This window comes from Lates calcarifer, linkage group LG9 (genome assembly GCF_001640805.2).
Source record: "Lates calcarifer isolate ASB-BC8 linkage group LG9, TLL_Latcal_v3, whole genome shotgun sequence".
NCBI classification, from domain to species: domain Eukaryota; kingdom Metazoa; phylum Chordata; class Actinopteri; family Centropomidae; genus Lates; species Lates calcarifer.
In genome coordinates this window covers 22,530,424-22,551,301 of record NC_066841.1, presented here as the reverse complement: position 1 = coordinate 22,551,301, position 20,878 = coordinate 22,530,424, and the positions used below count along the sequence as shown (strand labels likewise).

The following is a 20,878-nucleotide window of genomic DNA, read 5'->3' as shown; positions in this document are numbered from 1 at the left end:
TGACCTCTCTGAGAGAAACAGCAGTTTTTTCAGCCATGGATAAAAGCCTATCATACATCACCAGTTACTGAGCATCTCATGCAATTAAAAACAAATAAGATGAGTCATTATATGTGTTTGTCAGGTGTTATGTAACCAGTAATTACTATGACAACATAACAAACTGTGTCCAAACTCTTCCACCTCTGCTTTTGGCAAATTGTCTGAAAGGATAGTCTCTTCCTGCTTTCACAGATAAACATCTCAGCTGACAGAGTCTATGTAAGAGTTGCCTGAGAGGCAAAGAATAAAAGGACTGAAAATACCCAGGTCAAACTGGGGAACTACAAGCTCTGTTCCTATGAAAGTCCAGGATAACAGGCATCTGACTGAGACTATGACGATCAAAGCCAGCGTCTTTGTTCATCTTTGTTCATCAAAGAAACTGAAATTACAATTTCATTTTTGCCCAGAAATCTTTTTTTTTCTCAGAATTCATTTTTGCCCAGAAATATTTTTTTCAGCATTATATACTGTGCAAAGGTTTTAGGCACTTCAGATGTTCAGATTCTTATCCGTCCCATCAGAGAGGCATCTGATCGCCAAATTCATTCTGCAGCAGGACAATAAACCCAAACATACCGTCAGAGTAGAACGAGGAGTCCTGCAACAGATGGTCTGACCCCCACAGGGTCCTGATCTCAACATCATGGAGTCAGTCTGAGATGACATGAAGAGACAGAAGACACTGAGACAGCCTGAATCCACAGAGGAACTGAGGCAACGTCTCCAAGATGCTGGAACAGCCTACTTGCCACCTTGAAAAACTGTGAGTGAGGTGTGCAAGTGCTGGTGTGCTGAGGAGAACTGGTACTTTTTCAAAAGCAAAGTGTGGTCACACAAAATATTGATTTTTTCCATTTACTGCACGCACTCAGATAGCTTCTATTGTGATCACATCTTGGGGCTAAAACAAAGAAGAAAAAATGTAATGAAAACACTTCTCTGTCCCGTAGCTTCCCTCAGTAAGTACAGATCAAGATCCACATGCTCCAAACCTGTGACCTAACTGCAACACATGCAGCTGCTGACATGTGCAGTTGGTCAGCTTTCCCAGTCTCTTCCACAGAGGGAGTCCTGGGCAGGCTGGAGGATAGCAGTGGAAAAAGGACTATGGGGCTGAGATGTAGGGGGGGGGGCTGCAGGGGACAAGGGTTTAGGTGGGGGGACTGGGAGTCTCCGTCTCATGCCTCCATGCTCTCCCTGTCAGGGGGAGGGGAAAGGGGAGTTGCCGTGGCTTGCAGCTTAATTACTCTGAGCAACAAAACACATCTCACTTGTAATGGCAGGAGGACAGAGGGAGGCTCAGTCTCTGGGGGGAACAGAAACAGATTCTGTCTGGGGAAAAGGCGTGAGCTCTCAGCTTAAGACTCATCACTTAACAAAAGAGGAAAAGTTCTCTGCTGCAGATGAATGAAGATACAACAGACAAACTCGTTTTTGTTGCTGCTTGATTTAACACTTAAGGACTATTAAAGAGGAATCTTCCACTGCAGAGACACTGTCACGGCTGGAGGATTTTTCTTATGGCCTTATGGACAGTTGATTCTGACAATAGGTAAAAGGAAATAACATGAAAAAGTTCCACTGACAAAACAATGGACAAACACAGAGGAAATGTGGAATGACTCTGACTGGTGAGGACTTGGAGTCAAACTTGCCAAACAGGCAAGGGATATAAGGAAACAGAGACAAGAGGTGAGTTAGAAAATTATCTGACCTGACATTTTCATTTCACATGGAACATGTAGAATAGTAATTGTACTTGGAGCCCACTCCACCAACATTTACAAAGTGTTGCCAGATTTTACCCTTAACACAGTTTTACTTCTCTGCCCCCCTTTAAGTAGCTCTCTGGTTGTTAGGATACCTTTCATCCACTCTATCTGATAGCATGGTATATACAGGATTTTGTATTTCCACTCTTTATGCAAGTTATTATGATTAAAGTGAGTAAAATATTTAACCCTAAACTTTTTATTCTTGAGCATCATTTTTAAGCATGACAGATGTGATATTTCTGGAACTTAACTTTTCCTCTTGAAGTTAAAGTTGTGTGGGTTTGAACAGATTTTGCTGCACAGCATGACTAACCAACTGGTTAGTATGTTAGTGGGCTTAAAAGGGTTAAACTTCAACTCACTGTCCTTTCATCAGTGACTATCTAACTGGACTTAAATACATAGTTTGCTTTTTTTTTAAGTGCATTTACTGTTTTTGTGCAGCCAGTTGTGACACTGGTATGAAACACTTTAGCATACATACATTCAGTGCATTCAGAAAGTATTCAGACCCCTTCACTCTTCTCATATGTTGTTATGTTGCAGCCTTAAGCTAAAATAATGTTTAAAAAATCCCTCATCAGTCTACATTCAATTCCCTGTAGTGACAATGCAAAAACAGAATTTTAGAATTCTTTGCTAATGTTTTAAAAAAGCAAAAACTTAAGCGTCACATTGAGATAAGTTTTCAGACCCTTTGCTAAGACTTGCTCAGGTTCCCCCATTTTTCTTGATCATCATTGAAATGTTTCTACACTGTGATTAGAGTCCACCTGTGGTAAATTCAGCTGACTGGACATGATTTGGAAAGACAAACACTTGTTTATATATGATCTCACAGCTGACAATGCATATCAGAGCAAAAACCAAGGAATGAGTGAACACTTTCCAAATGCACTGCACATACATACATCTGCAGCATGGAATAACCCATTTGGATTGCATTTCAGGTGCAAGATTACTATGACAACATAACAATAGGTTCAGCTGTTGTTCAGATAACTGAAGACTAGAGCCCACCAATACTTATCACAGAAATATCAACACCAGCGTATATGTCAGCTATTTGTCAAAGATAAGATTGAAGTCATTTAGAAACAGAGTCTCCATTACAGAAATTGTCCACTAGAGAGCACTGACAAGTTGACTTCTACACTGTAAAATGTCCTGCTTATGATATATCTTGGTCAAAATTCTTGTTCTTCTTCTTATTATTCTTGATTCTTTCTAAACAATGGGTCAAATGACTTTGTGTAAAGAGAAAGGGGTCACTCATGGTGATGAACTCACGGAGAAAAATCACAAAAAGCACAACAAGAATATTTAGCGTTTTCCAACTTATTGTTTTGTTTATGTGACCAGCAACTTTACTGTTTAGGTCCAGTTTTTAGTGCTTTTGTCAGATAAAACCTGACATTTTATCACCAGCTAAGCAGTAAAGAGCAGACATAGTTAACTGATGAAGCAGCCAACAAGCCAGATATTTTCCTCAGGAGTTGGTGGGGGCCAAACTAGAGCTAAAAGAAAGGGCATATTAGACATTCATCACGTGGACGTAAACATAGCTATAAATGTATGTTTATGTTCCTCTGCTGGATGTGTTCATAGGAAAGTGTTTGCAAGTTGACTGTAAGGATTTGCTGACAATTTGTGTTTGTTTATATCCATGCTAACTTGCAAGCAGTCTTCCACTTCTCTGTATTTGTTGGTACATTACTGTGTTTCTTGATGCATTACTGCAACCCCAAGATCAGTGGAACAGTGTGAAACTATTGGCAAGACTGTGTCTTGCATCATCTATGAGCATGTCCATGAGACAAATAAAACCAAGATTTTCATGTAAAAGAAATACTCATGTTAAATTAAAAAAATCATAGCTCCACTAGAGGTAAAACAAAAAATGCCACAAGAAAGCTCCTTTGAAAACAAATTTAGGGCATCTTTCATTAGTTTACACAAAGATTCTGGAACATGTAGTATAATAGTAACACACCCTGCCATGTCTATTTCCTAAATCAAAGACTAAGACCAATCCGTTTCACTCATGTCTTGACATGACAGGGTGAATGGCTCCTTATAAATACAGATTTTTCTCACAATGAGGCTGGGTAGTTTACAGTGTAATGGTGCAAATGTGTGAAGCTTGTTGAGCCTGAGCAAGGGCTCAACAATTTATTGAAATATTAACGGAAAGTTCAAGAGCTGAAATTTGGTGATAAAGGTAAAATGTGTCACATGTGTCTTTTTTATACGTATGTTCCAGTGTTCTATGCCAATAAAAGGCCCTTCTTCTTCATAAGGTGTTAAGTGCATTATTAAACTATGATTAGACAACTATAATAATGGCATGAAATGAACAGAAAAAGACAATGAAATCATTAACTGCAATTATTTGTATGACAGTTTATGTTCAAGTAAAATTTCATGACTGTGATCAAGTCACAGCATACCATTATAAATTATTATTATAATCATTGTGGTGTTACTGAGATATGCCGGTCTACAAATAATTGTTGGGTACAGACTCTAGCTCAAATCACTTCATAATTTTTTTATTAAAATCATGACTCATATCACAAACACAAGATCTGACAAAATATGTGTGCATGTCGTTCAGCTCTAGGCTGAGCATGAGGATTAAATTAATGAAAGAACAGCTATCCTGCCTCAATTCATTCAGCTGCAGTTAAACACATGGTCTGAAAATGAACTGCAATAATCTGAGCAGTTGTTTCTTTGAGTTCAGTAGTCAGCCAACATTTAAACCAAATCTGCTGAATGAGGAGAGTCGAGCGTCGCTCTCCTCTCTCCCCATGTGCTTTAAAGAGCTCCACAGACCTGTCATGCCTGTGTCCAGACGCTGACGTGTGTTTGTGGCACAGACGACTCTCAGTGACCAGCACCTGCTTCTGTTGTGTGTGCTTGTGTGTGGCTGAGAACGAGTGAGGGCCAGAAACAGACACAGTGACCATAGGCTGCTTTCACATGGTTCTGTATAAACAACCAAAGGTGGCTTATTCAAGGGAATTCTTAGCGCATATTGTACAATCTCTGTGTAAAAGGGGCTAAAGATAGAAAGAGAGAAGTGGGAGAAAAGGGAGGGATAAAGCATGCAAACAAATGGATTTACCACTTTTTCTGCTGTTGAATGATTCTGACATTTACAACAGAGGGCTGCTTTTGTCCACTGTGTGGTCATATATGTGTCTGCTGACACCTTTGAAGTTTGCCAGACAGATGGTGATCTGCGTCTGCTACTTTGAACCAGTTTTATGGGGTCTGTGCCGCATACAGACAGCCAGATGCTAATGTAGCAAAGGACAGGACACTATCATCCTCACATTCTCTGGCTTGCAAAGCTTGTTGGCTGCTTAAACATCTAGCCATGTAGTTACCACTGATAAGTAGCCACACAAACACACACATTTGCCTGTGAATAATGGTAAATGTGTGCTTGAGCATACTGTGACGGCTTCAGCTTCGCTGATAAATTAACTTCACACTATTGCTCTTCAAATCATTATCCATATTAGTAATACTATTTTTTTTTTTTTAAATCTATAATCACCTGCTGCTGGACTCAAACCAGCAACCTCGTGACTGAGAGGCGACAGCTCTACTGGTTGTGCCACTGAAGACCACAGGATACTGGGTGGTGGTAAAAGTAATTGTAGTAAAATCGCAAACTTGCATAAATAGCAAAAGCGTAAAATATTCATAATGATCTCTATTATTATTATTATTATTATTATTATTATTATTATTATTATTATTATTATTATTATTATTAAGCCTGGCAGTAAAAGCAATTGCAGTGATAGATCCCATTCATTTTTTAATTCATAAAAAAATCATATAAAATCATACAAGCATAAGATCAAAAAGTTGTATACAAGCAGGAATGTCCTGAATGAGCTGAACATTTTGATACCTCAGCATTCACACTAATTAAGGGAAAACACTGAAAAGTGGTGTGTGATGGTCTGTTGGGCTGTGATGTATTCCTGGTGAGCTCCTAAGGGGCTGGGGTGGATGGCTTTATATCATGTTCAGCCAAGAGCAATAAATAAACTATTCATCTTCATTAGTGGCAGATAAAATACTGCAGTACTCTGCCACTCTCTTTTCAAAATAAAATTTGATGAAAACAAGAAGTCATTTTTGTGGTGATATTACATGCATCAAAAACATACATGAACAAAACTTTTGTTCAAAACTGCATGGAGGACAAATGACATTTTCTTGCTTACTGGGGTCATTTAAATTATAATCTCTGTAAATGAAAACTAAAAGCAGCAGAGACAAAAGGGATAACTCATTAATCTACCTAATACCAATATCTAGAGAACTTTGACCACCCTTAGAAGAAAAAACAATGACATTGGACAGGTCCAGTCCAGCAGATGGGGACAACATGACAAAAAGGAGCTGTCAAAGACAAGATGGCTTGTAGCTAAACTGTATGTATGTTTTAAGGGTCTTGAACATAGGTGTGGCAAAATGGCCTGAGAGAGCCCCCTACAAAATTTCAATGATGCAGCCCCTGAGTTTTCATCAAATGGCAGCAACCTGTCGGCAGGGTGAGTTTGATGTCTCGCCATGGAACCAGAAATTGCTGTAACTCAGATATACAATGTCCAATCTGGCCCAAATTTCACATTTGATAAGAGGCCTGATCTGAACACATCTACATGGCTCTTGCACATGGGTGTGGCAAATTAGCTTGATAGCACCCCCTACAATTTCAACAAAGTAGCCCCTGTAGCATATTACACCTACAAGTATGAAATTTAGTAAGCTAATTTAACATCCCAAGATTTACAAAGAAGTCTCAGGGAGCCAAACCCTATATCCAACAGGTAATTGGCTCTTTTGGACTGTACATCTACTTTTTGTAAACATGTCAGCAAACACAGACACCCAGAGTCATATAAACAGAACTGTATGTGAACCATATGCATCAATGTAAGAAAGAGAACTACAGATATGGAAAGCAAAAAATGTATGAAGGAGGGACAAAAACTGAACATGAAATCCCCGTGGTTGAGTAGTGAGTTCTTTAGTGCCTTAAAAAGTTCCAAGGTTCCAGGAAAAGTCCCACTGCTGAAAAGAACTTTCAGATAAGAACAGATTGTAGCTTCAAACATTCAGGCCAAATCACTGACCAAGAGCAAAACCTATGAGGACTTCTCTCAGAAATAGGAACACACAACACAATATATATTACTGTTCACATGTTGAACTCACTAATGGTCCACTTGTATGAGTAAGAAATTTGACTTGCAACCTTTCAACTTGAGAAAAACCTCAAACATTTTCAGAGCCCACTGTAATATGGGAAAATGAATGAAGTCCATTAAAAGTGACTGAACTGGGCTGGCTGAGGCAGGAGTTGGCAGAACATGTTATGATGTAGAAACTACCATCTCCAACAACCAAACAGAACACTGATATTGTCAGGGGAGATTCGCCTTTGTGTTTGTGTTATTGAACATTCCAATGCTGTGATAGCATTTTTTATCCCTAGACCAAGAGAAATATCATCAAAACACAGTGTGCCATTATATGATCATTGAGCCAAGAGTGGACACAGGGAAAAAACATGTAAGCCTTCTTAGTCATATATTTTAGTAAAGAGGAGCAATGTCTCTATTGAATGGAATACATTTTACTTTGTGTCAGGTTGTTATTATGTTTTTATTTTTATCTCCAATTGTTCACAAATGATAGAAATCAAACTTGGCAGTTATCAAGTAGAGTATAATCCAGAAAACAATTTGCTTTCAACTAGATTTGGACAGGTACATGCAGCTAAAGCCAAGTCATCGGTCATCAGAAGCTGAGCAATCTTTATCTCATCTACCAAAAGTTGTTTGACTATTTTAAGTGTTAATACCGTGTCACTGTCTTTGTAAATGTATATTTGGAATTAAAAGGAAAAACAAATGGACATCCTTTAGGAGTGACCATCATCAAAATACAGTGAGTGAGTCTATAAGAACAATGCTGTTCAGCCCTCTGGTAGACTAGCACATTCTTAGAGAATCTATGAGAGGGAGCACTGAAGCTGCTCGAGACCAAGGGTCAAGTTATGCTAGAAAAGTACCAGCTGGTATCATGTGTTGGCTGACCAAAAGTGTTTGTGGTGTCTGAAAAGCTGGCAATTACAGAGAGGCAGCAGACAGAGTCAGACCTGTGGGTTGTGCTCTCTCTCAACACATGACCCATTAACATGCCTGTATTCATTAGCTTTTATTGCTCAACTTCAATATTTATCTGTAAATCTGCAGGCTAACTGTTTGCTTTTATTCTAGTGACTGGCAATAAGCCTATCATATTTAACTTTTTATTGATATGACATAACATAACATAACAATGTTGAATCAAAAATTGTTGAAACAGATAAGCATCTATGTGAATATATGCATGTTATACTGGGGTTTTGGAGTCACCAGGTGCCATGAAAAAATCCTTTTTTTAGGTACCACTTTTCTAAACCAGGGGTTAAGCACAAGAATTAAACTGAACATAAAGGAAAACTTAGCTTCATTTGGTCTGTAATTTGTTGTGGTTACATACTTAATGGAGACAGAACTCTCAGCAGCACTCATGTAGTGGACTCACATATTCATGTCCTGTTGAATGCTGATAACTGTGTGATGATGGACTGTCACTGACAACCTGGTAAAAATCAATGTATCATTGTTGGGGTGCTGACAAGGAGTGATAAGGGTAAATGCAGCACGGCAGATAGACTGCCCTGAGTTCAGGTAACTGCCACAAAACAGCCTAGAAGAGCAGAACAAATATGGTTATTGTCTGTTTTGAAATTATAGGCTGTTTTTTTTTTTTTTTTTTACCCAACAGCAAATGCTCATGGCACAGTACTAGTCTGTGGCCAAAGGGTGGGAACCTTTAGACTAATCATAATTATAAAAATATGACTCATGCTTTAGCTGGCAGGGGTGGATATTGCAGGAAATCAAATGGAAAACACTGGCAGAGAACTTTCATAGATACATCCAGTATAAATATTTTGTTATTACAGAATGTTGATATTAAGTGAATTCAAAACAAATTAGTACAATATAGTTTCAAAGCAGACTGAATTATCTGCAATGGCAGAATGGCCCCTCAAAATGTCCAAGACAACTACTGCAGTGAAAGATAGTTAAGTAGTTTCAGCTTTAAGCATGTAAAAGCTTGTGAACATGCACATTAGTAATGTAGTATGCAAAATGCAATATTTGGGATGACAACCAAGTAATTGCAAAATATATGCCATGTCCAGGTTGGTTTATAAACATCTAAAGCCAGCTTAACTACCATGATTAATGTGCGAGAATGAATATTTACTGATCATCTTTTTTCCTCCTGTGTTCCAGATATCATGTTGGTCCAGGTGCAGCAGGACTGTGCTATGACTCTCCCTCTAGTGGTATTGTTGGTGCTCCTGTTGCACTCTGGAGCAGAGTCCTCTGTCCAGGGAGACACTCAGGAAATCGGGAACAGTGATGAGATCCTGGAGCGAGAGTTTATCTTCGCTCCAAAACGGAAAAAACGTGCTGTGGTCGACTACAGTGTCCCTCAAACAGACAAATGCTCATACACATTTATTGTGCCTCAGCAGAAAAACAACGGGGCCATCTGCGTGAACTCCAAAGAGCCTGAGGCCTTGCTGCAGAATCGGGTCAATAAGCAGGAACTGGAACTGCTAAACAGTGAGCTACAGAAGCAAAGACGGCAGATTGAAGTGTTGCAGCAGCTGATAGAGGTCGATGGAGGTGTGATCAATGAAGTCAAGCTACTTCGCAAAGAGAGCCGCAACATGAACTCCCGGGTTACACAGCTCTACATGCAGCTGCTGCATGAGATTATACGCAAACGAGACAATGCTCTGGAGGTGTCACAGCTGGAGACTCGCGTGCTCAACCACACAAATGAGATGGGGAGGCTAGCTGCACGCTACCGCGACCTGGAGCATAAGTACCAGCATCTGTCTGCCCTCGCAAGCAACCAGAGTGCTCTCCTGGTGCAACTGGAGGAGCACTGTAAGTGGGGAGGATACTCATATGGTGTGGTGCAGGAGAGGAGCCGTCCTGTCCGTCCACAGCCTCCTGTGATCTCTCAGCCTCCATTACAGAGACCTGCACTGTCTCCTGGAGGCTACAGACCTTACCACCCACCCACCTATACCCGCTACACCAACCCCATGACTAATGAGATACAGAGTGACCAAAACTCCAAAGCATTACCACCTCCACCACCCACAATGCCAAGTGATACATACAGCTTCACAAACAAGCCCTCTGGTAAGTAGCTGTCCACAGTGACACTTCCTCTTCCTCTGAAGAAGATATGCCATTGTGTAACAATATGTGCCCAGACACTGGACTTTACAAAGCTGGGGAAAACATGTCTCTGACAGTGATAAACCTCACTGAGAGCATGCATTCAGAAGGCCAGAGAGACTGTTTCTGTAGCTCACTGTAGCTGCAACTGTTATCCAAGTCCTTATTATATGTCTTCAGTCCAGTTCAGTATTTTATGCTGTACCTAACATTAAACGTGAGTCTGGCAGAGTCAGACTCATTGTGTTATAACCACATCAAAATCTTGTGCATTTTCCTCTAATGGTCACAAGAAGAAGTTTGACCTTTGTTAAGATCATAAAAGAGAAAACCTTGAAATAATTACACCAATGACTGGACATCTGTACATAAAGTGTGTGTCACAAAGTAAAATTGAGGAAAATGTTTTGAAATTATCTCATTTAACTTGAGATAATTTCTTTGAATCATGTCTAAATATTACAATACATTTAAAACTCTAAGGTTGTACATCTCACTGTCTGAGTCATCTCTACAGTAACAGTTCAGCCTAGAACTGAGCCAGTCAACTGATCTGTACAATATAAGCATTAACAAAAATGCAGGTTCTTGCCATGCAGAAAAAAAAATACAAACACAATGCAGAACATTAGTGACTGGTCTAAAGATCTACTCTGAGCAAAAAAAAAAAAAAAAAAAAGCTTTATTCTGAAAAAAGAAAATGACCACTGGTCAATTAACATGTCTTACCAAACAGACTGCTCTCCTCTGTGTCTGTATCTACTCTGCCTTCAAAAGACTTCTGAATTCTATAGAAAGCAGCATAGAGTGAAAATTTGGCAGAATAGTGTGGAGCCACTGGCAGGATGTGTATCACGCACAGGACCAAAAACAGGAAACCAAACAAATACCAGGGGTGAATAACTCCACAGGGAAGCTAAAGTGAGAAGTAACCCAGCTCAACAATATGAGGAGCTATCAGCAGGTAACTACATCACTCCAACAGAGACACACGTCCCACTTTAGCTTTTTTTTTTTTTTTGACTCTGATCAGACAATTTCTTCCTGCTTTAATTGCTTGTGATTGCAAAGTTTAAGTTTCAACACACAAATATAGGTTTTTTGTTTGTTTGTTTTGTTGATGCATTTCTGCTTGGGCTTTCAAAATGTAAATAAATATTTGGGAGTCTGCTAAATTACATGAAAAAATGACCACATGACCATGTCTGTGTAATGACCTCAGATGTTTTGTTGTATTTCAAGATGACAGTGTACAACTCAACCTGCAAATTCATAAAGCCAACTGAATTTCCAGCTAGTTTTCTGGGTAGTTTTCATTGCACACTACTCAACATTCTCACTGCAAATTTTACCTATACACATTTTGCTCTCCTCTAGTGTTCATCCCTTACTCACGCACTGTGGTATTACAGTGATGCTGCAAAACACAAAGCTTTCTATTACTCTAAGGTGGACACCAGTAACCACTGGATATAATGGTATGATGCGATGTGAATAAAGTTTAGCCATTTAAATGTGCTATCTCTGTGTTTCCATGTAGTCTTCTCCTGTCACCAAGAAATACAGTGCAGTTTACTCACTGTAATATTTGCTGCAGTCAGCATCACAGAGTCTGGAAAGCATTTGTCTTATATAGATGTCATGCTTAACAGTGACTTCACTTTTCCATCAGCACTCTGTCCATTTGTTTTTATATTCTGCTTAATGTTGCAATGTTGGTTACTTGCACACACAGTTAAAGTAATTTCAGTGAAAATGAAAGGCAGTCATGAAGACTTTGTGGATCAACATGCACTGCGTGCTTTGTTTGTCACTATTCCCTCTCTTCTGCAGGTCCTTTCAAAGACTGCCTAGAGGCTCTGGAGGGCGGATACACCACCAGCAGCATGTACCTCCTGAAACCAGACAATGGCAACCGACTTATGCAGGTTTGGTGTGACCAGAGACACGACCCTGGTGGCTGGACTGTCATTCAGAGGCGTCAGGATGGTTCTGTCAACTTTTTTAGGAACTGGGAGACATACAAGGTAATAATGATCTAAGCTTAGAGTGGTTCTATGTGCCTTCTAGATAGTTCACGATATCAAGCTTTGAAGATGTCAGTCCCCATTGCATTAAATGGAGATACGGTGTTACATTTCAGGAATTACGGGCTCAGAATTATCAGGTCTAGCGTATACTGTATAGCCACACTAGCAGCTCTTTGAGGCTCTACTAATATATAGCACTTCTTTGAGCTAGTATCATTGACATAGAGTGACATTAAGATATTAGAAAATAAAGCTAAAGAAAAGTAACGATGATGACAACTCTAGATGAAAATTAAAAAGATCAAGAAAAATTATAATAATTCATCCTGAGGGTACATGAATGTCTGAACCAAGTTTCACAGTAATCCATCCAGTAGTTGTTAAGTTAGGCGGATGTTGAGATTTCATAGGATAAGTGAAAACTTTGACCTCCTGCTGGCGCTCGCGTAGAGAGAATTCATCATCTGGGCACCATGGATGTCTGATACCTAGCTACCTGCTAAATTTCAATCTATCCAGTAGTTGTCAAGATATTTTGCTAAACGCAAAGAATTCAACCTTTGGGGTTGCACTAGAGGAAATGTCAGGGTATCAAAGTCAGTGGGATTCATTGTCTGTCTGGACAAAATTTCATGAAAATCCATCCCATAGTTGTTGAGATATTTCTGTCTAGACCAACCAAAATTACTATCCACAGAGCCATGCTACTAGTGTGGTTAAAACGACTTTCTAATACGAACATGCAGAATGTGTTTAGATGAATAATGCAGTTTTGACAACGATATCAAAAAGAACGCTGTCATTGAAAAATAGCTAGAAACACAGAGTGCTATTATGAGCAGAAGAAGAGAGAAAATGTGACAAATAACTAACAAATAAATAAAACTTTAAGTGCTGTAAGATAATGTATGATATGATTTCATGAAATTCAGAAGTTTAGTATTTCAACTCCATAAACCCAAATAAAAAAAAGAATGCTGAGAATGGAAGCAGAAGAGTTCAAGATTTCCTGGCTTTGATTACTTAGTACTGGTCAAGCTGCAAAAACACTGTATCCCTACACCTTCCTGTCTGGTTCTTTCAAACTCGATACCTCCAGTTTGTACCTTAGCCTGATAATACCCCTAGACTAATTCTTTGAACTAACTGTGCTGATATCCATCTTCTGTAGACAGAATATTCACAACAGGAAAATACACTACATGTTACATCAGTTCCAATACAGTTTCCTGGACAGTTTCCAAGATAAGTTAATGTCCATGTACAGTCCAAGACTGAGGTTAATAATTATAGAGTCAATCAAGGCTGTGCTTTTAATTCTGGACCACCGGTTTATACAGTCTTACAGTGGCATTTAAATAATAAAGACTGAACAATAACATTCTAAATAAAGAATAAAAAAGAGGGTAAAAGAAATGAATGAAACCAAGGAATACAACAAAGATCAGATTAAAACAATTTGCTATAAACAATAATTCAATTTTTATCAACCTTAAGTACATAACAGTAGTTGCAATTCTTCTATACATTTTGTTTAGGAATTCAATTAAAAGACAGTTACGTTAATTTAATAGGTTTGTAATATAAGCCTCTATAAGCTATTTCACCTGTGTTCCCAAGCAAGGAATTAATGTCTTGAAGACCTTGTTAGATGAGGATTTAGACTGGACTCATTCCAAACCCTAAATATATCGTGTATCATCTGCATGATAGAGGTAACTGGTACTGTGATTTTTGATGATGTTACCATGAGGGAACATACATATAAAAATACAATTGTGCAAAGTAATCTTCTTGGAAGAATACCAGTCAGTACCAAGCATGTGATACATACTGTGCACTACAAAATACTGTCCTGCAATCAAAGACTGGAACTCTTCTAATATGCTATTGCTGTTTAGATGATTCTTAAGACCTAGCTTGTTACATTAATTGAAGAGCATCGCTGTAGATGTACTACTACCACCAACATCCTGTTAATACCACCCGAGTTTTGAAAGCAACATATCAGAAGCATATTAGCAATGGCTGTGGTCCTCCATAAGTGCCATATTTGATGCATTCAATCACAGAACTGCTACAAGTGTTCAAGAGCTCACAGTCTGATATTCAATGTAGTTGCATGTGCTGTACATAAGTTGGAAGAAAACAAACTTGAATCATAAAAATATGATTTGGGTTGCAGGTAAAACCTGTATAGACATAGCTGTATTGATTAAAAGTTGATCTATTTATTAAACACATGTAAGACAGATGCGCTTTTATGCCACTTCGAGACTAGCCTCAGTTCCAGTTGCATCTGTGGCAGTTTTGTTGTAGGTTTCCTGAAGCACGACACTTGCATTTTTTATTTTTTTTTTACATTCTAAGCTAAATGAATATCTACTACTGTAAAAGCTGTTATCAAAATATGGAAATCCTTGTCATTTTAATGAAGTGTTGAGCAGCTACAGCTCCTACAAGGTTTTAGGTTGAGGGAAAGAGTTATTTGACTTACCCATGCCCATCCATATGTATGTATGTCCATATGTAGAATTTTTTTTTTTTTTTTTAAAGAAAAAACACTGAATGAAAAGGTGTGTCCAAAACCTTTGACTGGTACTGTGTATCTGCGACTAAATAATTGAACTGCAATTTAGCGCCCACAGCTGAAGTCTATCTTAAACAGAAAAGTTTGTCCAACCTGAATCATTGTGTAATATGAGTAACTGTAAGAAAAACTCAACAAAATCAAATCTGTGAGATCACCACAGCAGAACTGAAATCATTTCAAATGAGCTAAACATGCTCTCAGTGTTGAAGCCAGAGCAGTAATCCAAAAACTTTATAACAATGCTATGTCTCCCAGTTACTACCGGTGGAACTCAACATTGTGTAAATCTGGGTGCACAGGGTGAAACATTTAGTTGTCAAAGAACAACATTCTGCGGCCTAATGTGAGGACTTCCCGATCTGGATACTCTTCTCAGTAATTTAAACTCAAGACCAAAGCACAATGGAGTACTTTCAAGTTGTCCCCCAACCTGATCATTCCCCAACCCACCCTCAATGAGTCAACAAGGCACATTACGCCAATTACACACTCACATTTGGCAGGGATGAGGACTCCCTCCTGATTGAATCCATGTGCTACACAGTTGAAGCCAGAGAATCAGACACAGTGCGGTCTGGTGGAGAGGATCTTAAACTTGTCCCACCATTATGCCTCTGCTCTTAGCTTCTCACTTTGACATCATACTAGTGTTTCACAGATGCTTGGAAAACAGGGGTGGTTTCTTGCTGAAGTCCATGGTTGTATCCAAGCGAAGGAAAAGCTTCTATTTTCTTGTAAATCTTAAAATAAAGAAATCGCTATGGCATTTCCTATTAAATCATGTGTTAGAAAGAGTAGGAATAGATTATTCCTGATTAAAATGTCTTTCTCCTTTCACAGCAAGGGTTTGGAAACATTGATGGTGAATACTGGTTAGGCTTAGAGAATATCTATTGGTTGACAAGCCAGGGCACCTACAAGCTGCTGGTGACCCTGGAAGACTGGACTGGACGCAAGACCTTTGCAGAGTATGCTAGCTTCCGTGTTGAATCAGAGGCTGACTTCTACAGACTGCGGGTGGGCCAATACCATGGTAATGCTGGAGACTCTCTTACCTGGCACAACAGCAAGCAGTTTACCACACTGGACAGAGACCATGATGCCTACACAGGTCAGTGGAATGTAGTGGGCTTTAACTTGCAAGAACTGCTATTTTGGTATCTGATTCAATACACTGCACACAGTCTCCACAGCAGTTCCAGCCACAAACTATATAATCCGCTCCTGGCACTGAATGAATGTAAGAAAACCATAACTGTATTCGAGGTTGAGTAATGTACCCACAATAACAAGTTGATACTGACACTGCCCTGTGACAGGATTGGTGCGAGGTTATGAGCTACCTCTAACCCAGTGTCCTGGATGGAGACAGAAACTGAGCACATCAGCATTTAGGCATTAGGCTATGGGTATGCAATGCATGGCACTATTAATGTTTCCCATGTTCTACCTATGTTCAAAACACAGACATGTCGAGTTATTTAAAATTGCTGCATGTAGGTGGTACACTGCTCATGAGATAAATCAGCACATGACAGCTGATTTATTGCAACTGCCAGCAACAATTATGCAAACTGAATTTGGCAATCGATAAAATGAGTCTGAAAGCTAATGTTCTGCTCTTCCTCTATGCCTGAAGACATACGGGCAGAAAATAAGATTTAGATTTGGCAAGCAAGCCACCTAGGTGATGTCTGGTTAATTTCAATGATCTGATGTTGATGTTGATAACAGACTTCCTGACATGATAATAACACACTGTGGAAAAAACTCTATCACAATATCCAGAGAAATTGAAAATTGATTATTTCATAGGCGAGGGAAGTAACACATGGGACAGAAAACAGTTTGTTCTATAGCCTATAGCGAGGAGATACAGCAGTACTTTGCACCAGATTTAACTAAACTTGTATTGAGTACTCTTGTTCTTTTGCAGCTTTATTATTGCCAGATAATATAGGCAACTGCCACAAAAACAGATTTAAGCAAACTAGTACAGAATAAGGTAGCATGCCTAGCTCTCCAGTGTCTGTGCACTAATATCAATACCATACATTTTGGTCTTAACTGGCTAAAAGCTGAAGACAGAATGATCACTGCACCTCCATAAATCAACTAGGCACATATGCACATCTGAATATTGATAACCTCAGCTTGTGGACTTATTTATAAACTTATTTAAGATGACATAAATTGGCAACTGCACAAAAAACAGCAAAAAGATAAGATTCCTGCCAGTGCTGTCCCCTCACACCAAGAAGGTTCCAGGTAATGAGGTAAGGCCTAGTCCATGGTTCTGGCATCAAGCTCCACAAACACACTTGAAAAAGCAAACCTCTGCAACTGCATACTTGAGGCCGGCATGCAGAATTCACTGTATGCCTGCCAACTGCATGCAGCTTACTGGTGTGTAAGACATCCAGGCGAATCACTTCCTTTTCCACCTGTCCACATTCAAAACAAACCAGTAATCAGATAATCAATGTATTTATAAAGACAAGAAGATCTGATTTGATTTTTTTGTCTCCAGGTAACTGTGCCCACTATCAGAAGGGAGGATGGTGGTATAATGCCTGCGCTCATTCCAACCTGAATGGCGTGTGGTACCGTGGTGGACATTACCGCAGCCGTTACCAGGATGGGGTCTACTGGGCAGAGTTCAGAGGAGGAGCTTACTCTCTGAAGAAAGTGACCATGATGATACGACCCAGTGCAAATACCTTCCATTAACACATGAGTCATTCAAAACTGAACAGTGTTTATGGGACAAACATTTCTTCCAAAGGGATCCCATTACTATATCACAAAAAAAGGCATCCTTGATTTTAACTCTCTCTTCATATTTTTTCTGTTGGTTGCTTTACATTTATAATGTAGCTTCAAATTGTTCATCTAGTAACACAATAGGATTTGTGAAGAATTTTACAGGGATGGGTTTTACTTATCTTGTTTAGGCTCATAAAATCAACATTACACACAAATCAACAAAAGCTCACACAAACATATGTTAAGCAGCTGTAATATCTGTTTATCTTGCTCTGTGTGGGCTTTTGTGATTTGGTTGATTTGTTGATTTTGTTGACATGCATTATCAGAAACTTCAATAAATACAAATAAGTACAAACAATACAAGGATTTCTTTGCCTTTTCTGTGCAGAATAAAATCCAATTTGCTTTAATTTTCTGACAGCTTAGAATGTGAGCAAAGTACAAACTTAAACAGCTGAATCTAAGTAACAAGACTGTATATAGAGCAAACCAAATCACTGAATACACGAAGCAAGATACTTGAAGTGAATTAGATACATGAACTGTAATGATTCTATGATGATCAATGTTCATATAGTGAGATATGAAGTTGCAAGATGGAACCACACATAAATTCACCAAGTTTTTGGAGGATCGTGCCAATGCTTTGGTACTGGAGATTCTGGCACTTGATATTTTGTCCCACAACTCATCAACTTCATGTTTGACGATTTTATGCTCACAAACTTTTTTTACAGTCGTGTTGGTTTTTCTTCCTAGCATGTTACAATTTTGCACTTATTTGGTTAGCTTTGCTTAGTAAGACAAAGTCAGGACATGGTTAACCTCGCATAGCATAAAGACTAGAAACAGGGGAGAACAGCTAGTCAAAAATACTAATTCAAGTCACGTCACCAAATACCTATAATCTTTAAATGGATGAAGGATTTTTGTCATTGGACATCTGACTCTTAAGTAGTCTGAGAAAAAAGCTGAGCAAAGAGCCCCACTTGCAGCCCGTCCTCATGGTGAAGCACTGATTTTTTTATGTGTAACTGCTTTATTCTGTGGTTTTACTGGTTTCATGGTCCGTTTGTTTTGGAGAGAAGGAGACCTTTGTGAATAATTCAGCTCTGAGTAAAAACCTCCTGAATGATGAAGACAAATAAACACATAAACAAATAAAACAAAATCAAAAAACATAAACAAATAAATAAAACGCAACAAGTTGTATGAGTTGTTTGACAATGAAAAAAACAACTCCAGCTAGTTAATTCATGAGGTCATCCTCCCACCCACCCAAAAGCTGGAGACCTTTTTCACCCAGCTGGACATTGTATGAACTTGTGGAAAACGCTGGGAGGTAGGTGTATTTCCAGCCTGTATGCTAAGCTAGACTAACCATGTCCTGACACCAGTTCCGTACTTCTTGAACTATTCTTAAAAGTTAGCAGCTCCAAGGTCCACATCTACTTCATATGAACATTGTGAATTAGATTAGAGCCTTTAAATGTGGACATAATTTACAAAAAAATTTTAACATAGAAATGAAACATGCAAATAAACTTTCATTGCAGGTTTACCAGCTAAAAGCAGCTACAGTTCACAAACTGAAACCACACAGTTCAATGAATGCAACTGAGTTATATCTTCTACACACCAAAGTTTCCTGGTCAGTTGAAAGGATTACTGTCACTGTATTAATGTGCAGATATGGTATGTATCAGGTACTCTGTGTATGTATATGCTGTTTTATTAAGATTATTTTCTATAGTCTGTATGTTATTGATCTTGCAATAAATTATGTACAGTCCTGCTTAAGTCTTCAGTGATCACAATTCAGTGACTTTCTATGTGATTGAAATCCAATTAATTTGATGAAATATTAATTCATATATAAGGTGACTGTGCATTATCACTCATTTATTAATGATCTATTAAGTAATCACAGTGAGTCACAAAGACACCATTAACAAAACACGAGTGAGAACCAGTGTGTTCCATTCAAAATAATAAAGAGATGATATGTTTCTGGACAGTGAGTGGAGCTCCACCTGATTTCAGTGGCTGAACTACAAAATGCATTTCCTGCAGAAAATGCAGTGTGAATGCTGTAGTAATGCTGAATCAGTGCTTAAAATGGCAGATGGAATGCAAAGAAAAGTGAAAGCCAAAAGCAATAGCAATAAGAATAAAATATATGAATATGGCAAAATTGCAGAAAAAGCTAAATTTCACATTACTTCATTGACCGGAGGAGCTTAGAATTGAACCACCAACCTTCTGATAGGGAAGCACCTGCTGTACTTGATGCGCCATTGAAACACACACTGCAGAGATCTTGGAAAATGAGCGTATGTATAAATCCCTCCAGTACACAGATTTAAAAATGAAGTTTTTTGTTGAGATGTTGGTATTTTCTGTGAGCACTTGAGTAGTTGAGCATGAAATTGAGTGAGTTAAAGAAATAGGGAGAAAACATCCCACTACTTAACTCAAATAAAACTGAAATACTGGTTATTGGCCCAGCCCAATATAGACACCAGTTTGATCAAGTAACAATATCCCTTGACAACTGTATGACTTCTCAAAGTATGACTGCCAAGAATCTGGGTGTCACATTTGATCCTGCTCTTTCCTTCGATCAGCACATTAAAGACATTACAAAGACCGCCTTTTTTCACCTACTACCTACATACAGCTAGGATTCGGTCTTTTCTTTCCATAGCAGATGCTGAAATTCTAGTTCACACCTTTGTTTCCTCTAGACTTGACAACTGTAATGTTTTATTTCGGGCCTGCCAAATGCTAGCACTAAAAGTGTACAAATGGTTCAGAATGCTGCAGCTACAGTGCTAACTAAGTCCAGAAAGTTTGTCCATATTACTCCGGTTTTAGCCTCCCTTGGAGGTTCCCTATTCATGTTAGATCAATCAAGTGCTCCTAATGACCTACAAAATTCTAAATGGGTTAGCCCCCTCATACCTGTCTGATCTTCTTAATCCTTATATCCTTCCTGTGCTCTGCGTTCTCAGAGTGCTATCTGCTCAAGGACGTTTTTCCTTGCCACGGTTACTTAGTGCTTGCTCATGATGGGAATTGTTTCATATCTCTTTGTAAATTTTATAATATTATAGATATATTAGAGTACGGTCTAGACCTGCTTTGTATGTACAGTGCCTCAAGATAACTTCTGTAGTGAATTGGCGCTATATAAATAAAAATTGACTTGACAATCTCTGAGTTGTCACAGTAAATGCTGCAGATTTAAATCTTAATGTCTCTGATGGGAAAAACAGTAAACCTGTTCTTTGAGTGCTCAGCATCTATAACAAC

The 20,878-nt window shown here is 38.7% G+C and overlaps 2 protein-coding genes across 7 annotated transcripts in view; one reads left to right on the top strand and one right to left on the bottom strand.

The window, feature by feature from the left end:
* LOC108900739 (ras-specific guanine nucleotide-releasing factor RalGPS1) overlaps nt 1-20,878 on the bottom strand; it is a 109,957-nt gene that overhangs the window by 65,221 nt on the left and 23,858 nt on the right. The gene's annotated exons all lie outside the window — the stretch shown is intronic.
* LOC108900740 (angiopoietin-related protein 2) lies at nt 1,301-19,363 on the top strand. Its single transcript, XM_018701936.2, has 5 exons — nt 1,301-1,737; nt 9,206-10,132; nt 12,005-12,198; nt 15,635-15,905; nt 17,325-19,363. The coding sequence occupies exons 2-5, from the start codon at nt 9,211-9,213 to the stop codon at nt 17,522-17,524; spliced, it is 1,587 nt and encodes a 528-aa protein (XP_018557452.1). The 5' UTR covers nt 1,301-1,737; nt 9,206-9,210; the 3' UTR covers nt 17,525-19,363.

Excerpts from the sequence above, each read along its gene's own strand:
- LOC108900740 (XM_018701936.2), top strand. The coding sequence starts at position 9,211 with ATGTTGGTCCAGGTGCAGCAGGACTGTGCTATGACTCTCCCTCTAGTG. Across the intron at positions 10,133-12,004 it reads CTTCACAAACAAGCCCTCTG|GTCCTTTCAAAGACTGCCTA; the intron begins GTAAGTAGCTGT and ends TCTCTTCTGCAG. Across the intron at positions 15,906-17,324 it reads AGACCATGATGCCTACACAG|GTAACTGTGCCCACTATCAG; the intron begins GTCAGTGGAATG and ends TTTTGTCTCCAG.